The sequence below is a fragment of the Histomonas meleagridis genome, assembly GCF_020186115.1.
Source record: "Histomonas meleagridis strain 2922-C6/04-10x chromosome Unknown contig_51, whole genome shotgun sequence".
Lineage (NCBI taxonomy): Eukaryota > Parabasalia > Tritrichomonadida > Dientamoebidae > Histomonas > Histomonas meleagridis.
In genome coordinates this window covers 199560-215543 of record NW_027150894.1, presented here as the reverse complement: position 1 = coordinate 215543, position 15984 = coordinate 199560, and the positions used below count along the sequence as shown (strand labels likewise).

Sequence of the window (15984 nt, the reverse complement as noted above, 5' to 3'; positions counted from 1 at the left end):
GTTTTCATATTGTTTATTTTGTTTTTTTCTCATTCGATACAAACTTTTGATACAGATACATCAACATTAACTATAACGAATTTAAATGAATTTACAAATGATTATCAAAGTAATACAAAATATGTTATCATTTCAAGTGGAATAACAGAAATTCCAGGTTCCGCTTTTTATGAATGGACATCATTGCTTACAGCAGAGATTGCAGACTCAGTCACTTCAATTGGATTTTATGCATTTTTTATGTGTTCTAATTTAGAAGAAGTTTCATTTGGAGAAGGTATAACAAGTATTGGATCAAGTGCATTTCAAAGCACTGCATTAAAATATGTAACAATTAAAAGTCCTCTTACAACAGTTGGTGGAGATGTATTTAATGGATGTGATAAACTTGAAAGTGTAATTTTTTGTGAAGGTGTTCAAACAATTGGATCTTTTATGTTTCAAAACTGTATTAATCTTAAAGATGTTACAATTTCAAGTACAATTTCTTCAATATCAACAAATCCATTTCTTTATTGTAGTAGTCTTCAAATTATTAAAATTGCAGAAGATAATTCATATTATAGTAATTATGAAAACGATGGAGTTTTATATGATAAATTGATTACGAAACTCATTATTTATCCACTTGGAAATCTCAGGGAAACATTCAGCATTCCAGATTCAGTCACTTCAATTGAATCAGATGCATTTAATTTATGTACAAATTTAATAACAATTTCAATTGGGAAAAGTTTAAATACGATAAAAAGTTCTGCATTCTCAAGTTGTGTATTTACGAATTTCATAATTCCAAATACTGTTATAGAGATTCAACAAAGTGCTTTTTCATTCTGTTATGAATTAGAAACGATTATCATTGGCGAAAGTGTTGAAAATATTGGAAATCAAGCATTTGCGTATTGTACATCACTGAAATGTATTTATTTTTATGGCGAAACTTCACCAGCATTTGGAAGTGATTGTTTTCAAGATGTCGCAACAAAATATGTTATGGTCAATGAAACATATATAAGTGAAGGATTTGGAGAATTAAAGATAACGAAAGGAACAATTGACGAATGTCTTCCTCCAACACTTACATTTACTAATTCGAATACATTTACAAATTCAAATAAATTTACACAATCAAACACATTTACTAAATCAAATACATTTTCTAATTCAAATTCATTTACACTATCAAATACATTTTCTAAATCAAATTCATTTACACAATCAAGTACATTTTCTAATTCATATACATTATCGAATTCAGATACATTCAAAAATACATTTACTAAATCAAATACATTTACACAATCAAATACATTTTCTAATTCAAACACATTTACTAAATCAAGTACATTCACAAATACATTTACACAATCAAGTACATTCACAAATACATTATCTAAATCAAATACATTTTCATCATATATAAATTTAAAACATTCATTTATTTTAACAAATATTTTATCATTTACACAAACATTAAGTATTTATATTTCATATTTTAATTCATTTATTATTACAAATATCAATTCAACATTTATATATATTTCAAGAACATTTATATATTATGATTATACAGTTATTATTTATTCACAATATTTCACATTTTATTCTAATTTTTATATTATTAATGAAAATAATGAAAATCAAAATGATGATCAAACATATATTTATATTATTATTGGAGTATTGATTGGAATAATAATTATTATTCTTGTTATTGTATTGCTTATTATATTCTTAATTCGTAATCGAAAACAAGGAAATAAAGAAGAAGAAGAAATTGAATATGACGAAGAAACATCGAAAGAAATGAATTTTACTATTGAATATTCAAGGAATAATATTGAAGAAGATCCATTTGCGAAAGATTTCAATGAAGATAATTTTAATTTTCACATATAATATAAACATTAATAATGAATAAAATATTAAAACTATTTCTATTATTTTTATTAAAATATTTGAAATTTTTATCCATCAATGAATCAGTTATCTTAAACATTTGAATTGCATTAGAATTTTATGTTTTTCCTTTATATCAAATAAATAAAATTAATTTTATTCATACTTTTGACACACAAATTATAAGATATAAATTCAAAAACAATTTCCATTTAAGACACAACAAATCCAATATTTTATTTATAAGTTTTCATTAATAAGTTCTTCAATTGAGTTTTGCAAGTGAATAATTTCGTCGTATTTCCACTTTTCTTCCTCAAATGACTTATGTAAACTCTTACACCACTTCAAGAGCTCGTTCAGTCTCTTTTGTGTTTCTGTGATTTTCTTTTCCTGCGACAACAGCAGCGCTTTTGTCTTCTCCAGTAATTTATTCAGTCGCTTAATTTGCTTTATCAAACTATCGAACACTTTCACAATTGATGTATTACTGCAATTCGCCTTTTTCCTAATACTAATTACATCGTTCGCGAGTTGTCGACATAATGTAATTACATTATAGCGCGTGTATTCGATGTCCTCATTACCAACTGCTTTACGTATTAACTCAAATGTTTCGCGATCAATTCGCGGCTTATCTTCATATGACTTCTGAAGTTTCTCTGTTATCTTTCGTGTGAGAATTGGCTTAAGTTCATTTTCAACAATTTCGCGATTCTTCTGTGTAATCTTTGGCGTTATTTCCTTTTCGATTTTCTTTCTTAATTCATCTTTCGTTTGTTTTGTGACTTCTTCTCGAATTTCATTTGCAATTTGTGGTCGAAGTTCATTCATTATTTCTTCACGTAATAAAATTTCGTTTTGTGCTTTAACTTGTTTCGTTATCTTTGGAATAAGTTCTTTCTTAAGGTTCGCACGTATTTCGTTACTAAGTAATGGCGTAAGTTCACTACGTATTTTAGGTGTAAGTTCATTACGTAATTTGTTTTCAAGTTTCATTTTGACGTCGCGTTTTATATTTGGACGAAGTTCAGCTGTAATTTTAGGCCGTAATTCGCGTTCAATGTTTGGCGTAAGTTCGGACATCATTCGTTGTTTGAGTTCGCGCTTTATTTGTGGACGTAATTCATTTCGAATTGTTTCGCGAAGTTTCGGTTCGTATTTATTGTGCATCTTTTCTTTGAGCTCCGATTTGATCTTCGGTCGAAGTTCTGATTCAATCTGTGGCGTAAGTTCGCGTCGAAGTTGTCGACGAAGCGCCGTTTCGAGTTCTGCGTCATTCAGATGCTGATGTTCGCGATTTGGAATGCGCGCTTGCATGCGCTCGAGGATCCGACTGCGGCACTCGCGCTCAATCTGTGGACGAAGTTTAGCTTCGATCTTTGGCTTAAGCTCGTTTTTAATTTGCGTGCGAAGTGATAACTCACGTTCACTTCGATCGGATGCATATTGTTTGCTGACTTCTTTGTGGATTTGTCGGCGCAATTCGCGCTCAATCTGCGGACGAAGAGTCGCTTCGAGTTCATTTCGTATTCGAACGCGAAGACTTCGTTCGAGTAAAGACTTTTCGCTGTCGAATTTTTGTTTGAGTTTTGCTTCGATTTTGGGCTTAAGTTCGTTTTTGATTCGTTTGCCCATATTCGATTCAGCTGTTGCTGCATCGCTGTTTAACTCTTTAAGAATTTGCACACGAAGTTGTGATTCCATATGCTGAAGTTTGGATGCGTTTTTTTGTTCCAGTTCTTCTTTTATTTGTTGACGGATGGAATTAAGATCGAAGCTAAATTGGTGATTTGAAGAAATAGAAGTGTTAAATGTTTCAGAATCAGATTTGAAGGCTTGAAGTGTACCGATTTTTGACTTTCCGATGATGCGATGAAGAATATCATTGATCAAAATTTCTTGCCATAATAGCGCAGATAACTCTTTTGAACTGACGGGGTTGTTAAAAAGAAAAGTTTTAATGCGCATGAGGCGATTTTTGGATTGGATTTCACTTAAAAGTTGATCGGTGATGTCGGGAATGATTGTGTCATTTTCGGTGAAATCACTAATGGATGAAATGAGTTGAGAAGTACGAGATGCTTGTTCAAGAGCAAGTTTGGACGCGGTTTCGGGAAGGAAAAGAGATCCATTTTGTTGTGAAATGAGAAACATTGACTGAAGATCAGGTGTTTCAACAAGCCTAGTAAGGAACTGAGTATGGCCTTTGAGTTGATTACATAATCTATTAATTGATGAATTATATTGTTCTAAAATGTCTTCAATTTTGCTTAAAACTAATTTTGGATCTGAGCTTGTTTTAAGGGATTTGAGTTCATTAATTTGAATGATGTCTTGAGGATTTGTTGAATCAATGAAAATATTTAATATGTCACTCGTTGAAATTGTATTTTTTGATTTTGCTTGCTGTTTCCCTGAGCTTCCATATTCATCAGAGCTATAAATGTTATCGCTCTCATCTGTTGAAACTTCATTTTTGGTGGAAACTCTTCTCATTTGGTTCTGACCGTTAAAAAAAGTAAACGGTATAAAAAAGCGCCAAACCACAATTCGCGAATTGTTGCTGGGTCATGAAAAATCTAAAATGAATCATAGATATCAAAACTCACACAACGAATGTTTTTTATTTTTCATTTTTTAAGTTTTGGGAAGATTGATATGATTTTTTCAAATTCTTTTTTCTTTCAAATTTTAAGTTTAATCTAATATTATCTTTAGTAATAGGATGGTAATAAAGATAAATTCATTGAAAAATACGAATAATTCATTGTTTTAAAATGTGTGTTGATTGAGCTCATATTTTCTTAGAGGAAATATCTTCCAATTATTCTATATAACAATGTCCTATGTAATTTACAATTTGTCTCTTTGGGAATGATTTGATATTATTTTAATGATTAATAATGAACTATTATCTTTTTTTATTGAACATTGTATCTAATTAAAGGGGAATAAAATTACAAAACATATACAAATAGTTCATTTAGTAATTGTGACAATTCAAATTGTTCCTTCACACTAAGAACACGTAAATCAAAAGCGCCACGGCAATGCACGTGAGCACAACACATCCAACCTTGAACCAGCACTCGGGGTTATCTGCAATTTCAATAAGTTTCTTGACAGCCCTGTCGAGCTTGTTCTGCGCTCGCTCCATTTGCTCGTCCATATCGTTAAGGCGCTCTTGGTCGTCAAGAAGTGCGTTATTAATCTCATTTCCAATTTGTTTAATTTGAGTTACACCCTCATTAATGGTATCAAGGTCCTGATCTTGATGTTCCAATTGTTGGTTTTGATATCTGAGTTCATCGTCAATGAAGTTTTGGTTATCTTCGCGTTTAGCTTTAACGTAATTACTTTCAGGGGCACTCTTAGGGGATGTAATATGTTGGAGATTGTTCTCTAATAAGTTTTTGATGTCGTTTAAGCGTGATTGTGCATTCTTAAGTTCATTTTCTCGTTCATCAAGTTGTTCGAGTGTAAGATTATGCTTACTTGGATCAATACGTGATGTGTCAACAGTCCTTTGAAGAGTCTCTTTCATTTGAAGTGCATCACTATATTGATTTTGAATTTGTGCTTCAAGATATGCGATACTTGGTGAATTTGTTTGACGAAGAGCTTGGAGCTCTTTAACTCTGTTTTCAATGTTTGTGATATTTGTTTTTAATTGATTAAGAAAGTTATTAAATGGGTCTGGCGGCAACATGAAAAAATTGTTGGAGGTTTTATGGCGGTTATATCGGTTTTTAGATTGGGCAATTATTAATCACCGGAAGCACATGTGTTATGATTAAATAGAGATATTTGTTTTGGCTTCTTTTTCTGCTTTAGTGGTTTGTAAACAATGTGCAGATTTGGAAAATTATTCATACATTCAACATTTCTAATGTTCATATTTTCAATTCAAATTTCACAAAATATTATTACAATGAATCTAAAAAGTAGGTTACCTAGTTAAAAATGAAGAGAATTAATTTTTTTTTAGAAAAAAAAAATGCCGATCAAAGCCGAAATAAAAGTGACAGTTCATTTTTAGGCCAAACAAAGCTAGTGAATAAGTGGCCTTTTGATGAAGCTGTTCGTCAAGACACCTTCAAGGACTATCTCCTTGGAAGTCGAATCGACAACCAAGGTTGAAGAGATCAAGTCCATTCTTTCAACAGATGGTGTTCTCGTTTTCGGCGGTGAAGAACTTGTTGAAGGTTATTCACTTCAAGATTACGAAATCATCGAAGATTCTATTCTTTATGATATCCCAGAATGCGATGGAGGTAAAAAGAAGAAGAGGAAGAAGAAGAGCTTTACAACAAAGAAGAGGGTTCCACACACACGCAAGAAGGAAAAGATGAAACTTCTTAAACTTTTCAAGATTGGCAAAGATGGTTCAGTTGAACCACAACGTAAGGAGTGTGAAAACTGCAAAGGCTGCTTCATGGCAAAGCACAAAGATGGTCGTCTTTATTGCGGAAATTGCCATTTAACAATCACAAAGTAAACATTTCTTAAATTAAATTAATTTTTAAAGATTTTTTTTTACTTCGTTCGAGTACCTTTTCCGTCTACAACCTGTTGTGGCCACACGAGATAAATTAACTTTTTCACTGGTTTATACTCTCAAATTTTATTCGAATTTGAATTGATATATCGGTTGTCGTTGGATTCATTTTTCCACATGATACCTTCTATCAATAAATCAAGCAATTTTTAGTTTGAATGAAGAAAATTTCTCGAGATCTTTAGGTTTAATAATCAACAAATTTGATGAAATCCATCCTTTATTTTATGATCTAATTATTATTCAAATGATATATTATTCATTTGTAATCAAAAATAATAAAGTAAATTTATTTTTGAATATTATCAAAGAAATAAGAATATTTGAAGAGAATAATAAAATCAAATCGAATATATTTGATATATTTGGTCGATTTCTTAATGATAAACATACATATGAATCATCTTATCTTCTTGAATCGATGATTGAATAAAATATTTTTATGATAATAAATTAAAAGAAATTAATCATTTAGAAGAATTAGGAGAGTTTTGTATTTTATATCAAATATTTTCAATTTTATTTAAAGAAGGAATGAAAATCAATGATGATATTATTAATGAAGCAGCAAATATTGGAAATACAGTTAGGGATTTAAACGTGTCCCATGAATTAAAGTTGTCCCATACGTTTACACTTAGATGTCAGAAATTTTTGAAACAAACATAAATATCTCATTTATTTATTGGTTTTAATAATTTATATTTATAAAAATAATTCAAATTATTCTTTTAAGTATAAATATTTATTTAAACTATAATATTACATATATAGGGGGTGGAAAAAGTCCGTTCGTCAGCTTTTTTTTTGATTTATATTAGATATTAATGAAATCAAATTATATAAATAAAATTTATAATAAATATATTATCATTGTTATTATAATACTTTTTTCCAAGTAAATATGATGCATGAAGTAAAACTACTTTTTTTCAGGATACCTTTGAAAGAGAACGTTTAATCATTTTAATGTCAGTTCCAATTGAGGAATTACGTTCTGTTGTCCATTTCCTTTGGTTAGAATCAAATGAAAATCAAGACATATATAGGCGATTATGCGCTGTATATGGTGACAATATTATTACACTTCGAACAGTTCAGAAATGGACAAAAAAGATGAATGAACATACCTTCTCAATTTTCGAACAGAAAAAAACAGGGAGACCAAGAAGATCAGATTTAGATCAAAGAATAACCAGTTTTATATTAAGTTATCCATATGCATCGACGAAGAAAATTGCGAAGAATGTAGGCGCAGATCCAAAAACAGTGAAAAATATAATGATTAATATTTTAGGGATTGAAAAAGTTAAATTCAAATGGATTTCACATAAGTTGACTCCAGAAATTAAAGCCAAAAGAGCTGCCATTGCTTCTGAATTATTTGAATTCCTTTCTAGTTCAAATGACTACAGACTAAGACACATATTGACGCAAGATGAAACCTGGATTTATTTTGTTAACAAGAGAAACTCGATGTGGATTGAATCTGGAGTGCAAAAACCATACAAACCCAAACAAACTATTGCCTCCAAAAAAGTAATGATATCTGTTATATGGTCTATAACTGGTATCAAATCAATAACGATGCTCCCGATAAGCCAAAAATTTAATCGAATTTTTTTTTCTGAAGTTGTACTTGGAGATTTGGCAAAAAGAATATTAACGAATAGATATTTTTTGCATATGGATAACGCCCGGCCTCATTTGGTTAATGAAAAATTGAATGAATTGAGGATCAAAAGATTTCCGCAACCCCCGTTTTCGCCTGACCTCGCACCTTCTGACTTTTTTCTGTTCGGATATCTAAAGAAATGCTCGAAGGTGACAAGTTTGAAAATGAAGATCAACTTTTTCATAAGGTTGAAACATTACTGTATAATATTCCTAAAGACATCTTCAGAGCCGTATATAATGAATAGATGAACAGACTTTCAATTACAATTGAAACTTAAGGTGAATACATATCATAATATATAATTATATTATATTTTACTTTTTTATTCATTAAAAAAAAGGCTGACGAACGCACTTTTTCCACCCCCTATAAATAAGTTAAAAAGTGCAATTTAATTTTTATTGCAAAAGTCGATTAATTTCATTTTCATTTTCATATTTTGGAGTTTCGTTGCTAATTAAAGTACAACCAGGTGGACGGTATTCAGAATTCACGATGCCGAATTTGTGTTGCCTTTTCTTTTTGACTTCATCGATTTTTATATTAAAATCCCAAAGTTCATGAAATCCCGTATTCGAAAGCAGCTCTTTGGCAACAAATTCAACAACTCTCTTACCAGCAACAGTTTTAGTACTTATTCCTGCATATCTGAAAGCCCCACGAATGTCAAATGATGTTGTGGTCTGCTCGTATGCCATTAATATGACAATAATTGCATTTTCTACCATTTCTTGGCTTTCTTCATCTTCAACAGTATTTTTGATTTTTTTAAAAACGCCAAATAATGACAAATCAAGGGCTTGGAAAATGTTTGTGGTATGGGAAGAAAAACATAAGACAATTATTTTATTTTCTCCTAGAACTTTTATAATATCAACGTTACAATGCGCACCAAATGAATCCATTAATAAAATTGCTACATACTCTTCAACTTCATATTTTTCTTCTACACATTTGACATATGGAATCAATACATCATTAATATATTCATTAGATAACTCAGAATCAACGTAAGGTGGATTTCGAATACAGATCATTACATCTTCATAAATCATCATTATATAAGTGTTTGGTTATTAACATGGGAGTAAGAGCATCACCTGCTGCTGAAACACATGTAAGGAGTGTCATATGAGTTACTTTTCTTGTTGAATAATGATGAACATTGTTTGAGTTAATTTTAGCATCAACAAAGACTTTCTTCGATTTTCAATCTTCCCAAGATGAAGTTCCTATATCATCTAAATTAAAAACTAATTCTGTTAACCTTCCATCCACATGTTTATTCATGTATTGGAAGTGTTCTCTTAAATGCTCTCTATAAACTGTCATTCTTGTGTCTTCTTGAGGATGTGATCTACATTTTTTGATTTTATTTATATTTCTAAGATAAAATCGATTTATCCATCCCTTTGTTAAAGATAAATCGAATTTTTCTTTGATAAAAACTAATATCTGCCTTTGGGTCATTGCATGACCTTCATTAGATGAATCAATAATTGCTTGAACAATTATTTCTTCTTTATCTTCATCTAATGCTCTATGTCGACCTAAAGGTTTTGGATCTTGTGGGCCGTTTGAAATACTTCTAGATACAGTTTTACTGCACATATTAAAGAAGAATGCTAGTTGATTAAAAGTGAAAATAACATCATCGAATTCAGATGCATTTTTTGTAGAGAAAACATAGCTGATGATTTTCATATTATAAGTTCATAAAGTGAGAATTCCTTAATAATAATCGAGTAAATCTTAGAGAAATACCGATAGTATCTAATTTTTGTTTAATTTCATCTAGTAACATTGCTGGTGTTAATGTTGACATTGAGAAAAATGAGGTTTTATTAAAGATTATTTATTAACGTATTTTAACGTATGGGACCACTTTCATTACTGGGACACGTTTTGATCCCTAACTGTATTTTTTTAGTTGAATATTTTCTTAAAGAGCATTCAATTCCGCATGATACACAAGTACTTTCAGCAGGATCAAGAAATATTGAACTTGTTGAATACGTTTTAAAACAAGAAGGAATTGATATTAATGCTAAAGATATTTATTTGTTTTATTTGAAATTTATTTTAATAATTTTATATTTCAAAATAATATTTGGAAATTATTTATATTATTTAAAACAGCACTTATTTAATTGATCAATTACACAACCTCAGACCAATTCCGATAATATTCAAATTTTGTATAAAGTACAAAAATAACCATTTGGAAGGTGTCTGAAGAAATCTTTTGTTCAAATTCGTGAAATAGTTAAATATTTATAATAAAATGCATGTTACTTAAATAAATTATATCAATTACAGTCAAAATTATTAATATGTCCACGAGAATGATAAAAAAATTCTTAAATTGAGAATTTGATCTTATAATTCTTTCTTAAAATTAAATAAAAAAAGTTTTTTTTATTAAATAAGTTGTATTTGGCCAATATGAGAAGCAAATTTTGATATGGTTTGAATGACATTAAATTTCGAAATTTGTTATAGGAATATAATAATGACATAAATAATTTATAATTTATCTGATTTTGTTATCTTCTTATATCATAATTTTTCCATCAAAATCTGACGTTTTGCTCCATCTATTTTTTACCTAACAAATTTAATTACAGCAAAATGACATCTAAATTATTTTTTTGCTACTAAAATTGACAAGGTTTGTCTGTAGCAAAGAATGATTGCCCGAAATTTTTCATAAAAAATTTGAATGAATTTTTTTTCCTCGTAGGTTTCAGATGCTCAAATCAATATAAAATAAAATCCATCATAAATTAATCATGAATGACTGGAAATAATAAATTTTTATAAGAAATCAATCAGAAATTATAATTCATGTGTTAATAAAATTTTTTAATTTGAAATCTGAATTATTATATAATTCATGAAGTACTTCAGTATGGAATGAAAAAAGAAGGGGGAAAAAATGTTTTTTGGTTGAGGTATTTCTGTAAAGTTTCAGAAACGATTAAATCCGAAATGATTAATAGTGACCGTTTATTTGGTTTACACCTTTGATGACTCATGAAGGAAAATGTTTCAAGTTTCTTCATGATATAAAATTAGGGGGCATAGAAGCCAAGCCATCAGAAATTTGTTCTGCTTTAGGTAAGTTTAGAAAATCTTTATCAATATCATGGTTTATTAAAACATCAAAAAAAGATGGACTATCATACCTCACAAAAATCATAGAAACAATTCTTTTTTATACGGAAAATTCAGATGCAAATGTACGCGTTATATCATGTAGTACTCTTGGATCTCTTCTTTTATGTATCACACCATTTAAGCCTTTATTATTTATAAAAGCGTTTGGAAATGCGATTTCTAGTGTTGAATCCAGTTCTCCAATTGTTATTATTAATACATTTGTTTATCTGTCACGTTTTATATCACCAGTTTTATTACAAAAATTCATAATTGTTGTTAATGTTGATAAATATTTCCGCTCTGATCTTACTGATTATATGAAGCATCTACCACAAGTTATTCCATTAATGCATAACATTCCATTTTATTACCATCAAACTCTTCTTGAAACTTTATTATTACGTTGTTCAAAACGAACAAACTCAAACTTTACGTCATCAGTTTCATCACTTATTTCACTCAATAAAGTCAAACTTGTTCCACATTTAAAAAAACTATTATTTGATCTTAATTCATCATCAGTAACACTTTCGCTAGGACAAACATTATTAAAAGATCCCATAATATTTGATTTATTTGAAGATGATGGCAAAGAATTATTTTTATCAACATCATTACACGAATTTCAGAAGGTTACACCAGGATTCAGTGAATTTGAATCGTCCTGTCTAATCTGCATTCAATTTTTACGATATGCAAAAAACACCGAAAAATATGAAGAAATCAATAAAAGGATATTTAGTTCCCTCAGGAATGATTACCCACAACATTTTCTGCGATTAAGGATGTTATTGCCGACGTCATTATCATATATTTTAGAAATGCAAGTTGAATCAGATTCAATGAAGTCAGCTCAACTAATAGCATTAGCATCATTTTATATTGATCGAGTATCAAATATTGATCCAGATCAAATCTCAGAGATATTTTATAATTTTAAGGATTCGACAAATGATCTTTATTGTTCATTAATTGAATCATTTACAAAATGTTTTCCGAGTTTTTTAAAGGAATGTAAAAATGATTATCATATTAAACTATTGTTATTTATCCTTAATAAAAAAAACACGAATTGGGTCCATGATATAGCTGTAGCTAACTTAATTAATGTTATTGATTGTAATTTATGTTCGAAGTTTATTCCGAATTATTTTAATATCGCATCGAAAAAATTACTTGAATTTTCTATTTCTCCGAACATTCGTTTGTTTCAAGTTGCTTTAGATGCAATTAAAAACATTGTTTCCTATGATACAATACGCAATTTTCTGTTTTATGTTTTGAAAGGCGATTGGATGGATGATTTTTTCGTTTCGAGAAAATTCGAATTATTATCGATTTTATCGGCTACCTTTGATGTCGACTTCTCAATGTTCATACCAATTGCTTTCGAATGTTTACTTTTCTTCGATTCTTTAAATGTCGTTTCGAACATTTGTTCATTTTTGTCGAACGTTAAAATTGAATGCTTTACAGACGAAGTTCAGAATTTCTGTATCGGCTTCGTCATCTCGAATTTTGAAAGCTTTACTCACATGACGATAAGTCTTCCAGGAAATGTTCTAAGAATCCAATTAACAAATTCACTTTTAGATTCCGTTGATACTGACATTGTTACTAATCCATCATTTGGACATGAAACAGTGTTAGCGCCCATCCGAAATTGTTTTCGATTTCTTTGTTCTTTACCACTTAATTTCATCAAAGACAAAACATGTTTCTTTTGGCTTTGTATTAATTTAATACCAATATTTGATAAATTAGCATTAGAGAAAGCGTTTGAAATTGATGAAATATATCATATTAATTCGGAAGCTTTATATAAGACTGTAACCAATTTATTTAATACTACATCTAAAGATTCTGTTGTGACAACATGTTGTCAGATATTATCCAAAACTAAATATGAAATTCCATCGAATGTTGATCAAATTGTTGAAAAAATTCTAATTGAGAAAAGTATTAATGATCCAGATCTATTATATTATAGTTTTATACTTGTCGATCAAATGAAACATGAACAAGCATTAAATTCGATATTAATTATGATACAAGACCTTGAGCCTAAGATTGCATCAGTATTATTATTTAAGTTAAGTACTGTTATAGCACAATCAATAATGATAAATATTAATAATATTAATGGAATTGCTTTTTTAAGGTATGCAAATGAATGTGGGGGTGAATATATTGAGAAAGTAAAAAATTATTTAAAAGAAGTTGATTTTAATGATATACCTTTAGATGATGAAACTATGAATGATGAATTAGTTTTATTTCTTCGTAAAAATAAAATTATTGTTCATTTAAATGATTTATATAAAATTGACGCTCAACATTGGAAATTCATTATAAAAAATAAAGATTATTTCGATGTAAATGAAATTATTAATTTCATCATTAAAAATCCACAAAAATTCTCTAAAATTAACGTCGATGAAATATATAAAAAAGAAATTAAAGAATTAAAATATAAATTTAATAATAACATTTTGGAAAATGTTTTAATAATTTCTACAATTTCTCCTTTCTTAAAGAATAATAAATTTTATGAATCTTTTTCATTAATAAAATCATTTTTGAAATATTCGAAAGTTTCTATTTCACAAGAAACATTCGAAAAAATTTTAAGTTTTTCATTAAATTTCATTGATTTAATGGAATTAACAATAAAATATGCAACGAATAAAAACAAAAAAATATCAAAAAAAGTTATTTTGAATAATGAAATATTTACTAATAACAAAATATTTTATCAGTTATTAAAATACTTTAAAAGATATAAATCAATTGAAGAATATCCAACAGAAATCAAAACATTTATTGAAAAACAAATCGGAAAAGAAATTTCCAATGAATTAATAACTGAAATATATCAAAACAAAACAATAAAACGAATAATTAAATATTCTCCGAATTATTTCCTTAAACATTTAATCAAACAACAAACATTTCAATCAAAAATATATAAAGAAATAATAAAATTAATTCCGAAAAGTAATTTCGATCCAATTTTATTACATGAATTAATTGCAATTCATTTATCATATTACATTAGTTTAAATAACAATAAAAAGCGTTCATTATTATTACGTTTTATCTTAATTATAATTGATAAACTTAAGAAACAACAAAATAATTTCGAACTTCAATCAGTCGTTGGATTGTTTTCAGTATCTTTTGATATGATCATTGATACTACTTATGATTCAATGTATCAAGAAATTTCGTATATAATTTCATCAATTATTTCAAACACAATACAAAATCAACAATTTTTAATATTTATACAAAACTTTATAATTAACACAAAATTTATTTCATTGTTTTTACCTTTATTAACATATTTAAATAAAAACATTTTCGGAATAATAAAATCCGAAGAATTTCTTCAACTTTGTGATTCGGAATTACCTTCACAACTTTCTGCATTAATCCAAAGTTTAACGACATTAATTTCGAATAATTTTCATAATGAAGTTATGCAACATTGTTGTGTTTCATTATGTAAAAGAATGGCATTGTTTTCATTTGATTTTAAAATATCCGAAAAAATGATTGAACTCATAATCGCATTGTTTAATTCGAATAATATTTTGAAACTTCCTTCTTTCTTCTTTCAGAATTTTGCTTTTTCATTCTTGTATAATGTTAATATTCCTTCGTTTTATAAGTCTTTGGTTACAATTCGATATTATTCTAATACGAATCCTGAAATTATTAATCAATTGTTTACTATTAAATTTGTGAATTCTGATGTTATTAAATCATTTTGTAATCTTTTTTCAAGAAAAAAACTCGACGTTAATGGATTAAAGGCTATAAATGACCAAATTTGTACATTCTTTATAGAAAACACATCAGTAGAATGTATGAAATTGTTGATGAAAACATCTGAAATTAGTAATTCTAATGAAAGTACATTTTGTTTTTTGATTAATAATTTGACTTGTTTGTCGAAAGGATTTTTTTTGTGCTTTTTGTTGTTTGTGTATTTTTTAAAAAGAAATAATGAGTTGTTGAAGGCATTGAGTTGTGGTGAGCCAAAATCAAGAAAAATGTCATGTGAAATAATAAGAAAGAATGAAAATTTGGAATTGGGTTTTATGTATGCAACTGCTGAAACAGACGATATAGAAGCAATACAAAAAAACGTCAATTTGTTTGAATAAAATATAATTTCTGTTTAATTTGTTTTTTAAAAAAAAATATAAAATATAAAATAATCAAAAACAATTGTGAATAAAAGGTTCAAACTACAAATACTGATGAATATCTATAACAAAAAACGATCTATTTCGACACAATATAACCGACGGCTGCCATGGCCAATTGACAACGATAAGTATTCAATCTGTGAGTTCTGCACCAATTTCAACGATAAGATGGCGATCAAACCCCAGCGCCCAGAAAAATTGATTATCTCACAAACCTCAAAATTGAATTGGGTTGGAACGTTTCTTTCGAAGTCTGAAAAGCTTTGTTCCATTATTTTTATCGAAAGTTTTTATCATTACATGAACAAAAACGCCAACCATATTCGTAAGTCTTGAAATGTCTTTAATATGAATCATCTTAATTTGTTTGATAATAACATAAAAAATTCCAATCTGAAGGATCAGGACTTTACTTTTACTTATCCAATATTAAACATTAATGACACATTTCCTTATCAGAATTTATC

General features: G+C 28.4%; 3 protein-coding genes across 3 annotated transcripts; 1 reads left to right on the top strand and 2 right to left on the bottom strand.

Moving 5' to 3' along the window:
- Positions 1 to 2139: 2139 nt before the first annotated feature.
- On the bottom strand, positions 2140 to 4398 carry GO595_006995 (uncharacterized protein; the record flags this gene model as incomplete). The annotated part of the gene is made up of 1 exon (XM_067920411.1): positions 2140 to 4398. The coding sequence occupies one exon, from the start codon at positions 4396 to 4398 to the stop codon at positions 2140 to 2142; it is 2259 nt and encodes a 752-aa protein (XP_067772514.1).
- Positions 4399 to 4915: 517 nt separating this feature from the next.
- GO595_006994 (Syntaxin-61) lies at positions 4916 to 5611 on the bottom strand (the record flags this gene model as incomplete). The annotated part of the gene is made up of 1 exon (XM_067920410.1): positions 4916 to 5611. One exon carries the CDS (start codon positions 5609 to 5611, stop codon positions 4916 to 4918), a length of 696 nt encoding a protein of 231 aa, XP_067772513.1.
- Positions 5612 to 5974: 363 nt separating this feature from the next.
- Positions 5975 to 6400, top strand: GO595_006993 (Ubiquitin-40S ribosomal protein S27a; the record flags this gene model as incomplete). The annotated part of the gene is made up of 1 exon (XM_067920409.1): positions 5975 to 6400. The coding sequence occupies one exon, from the start codon at positions 5975 to 5977 to the stop codon at positions 6398 to 6400; it is 426 nt and encodes a 141-aa protein (XP_067772512.1).
- Between the last annotated feature and the right edge of the window lie 9584 nt (positions 6401 to 15984).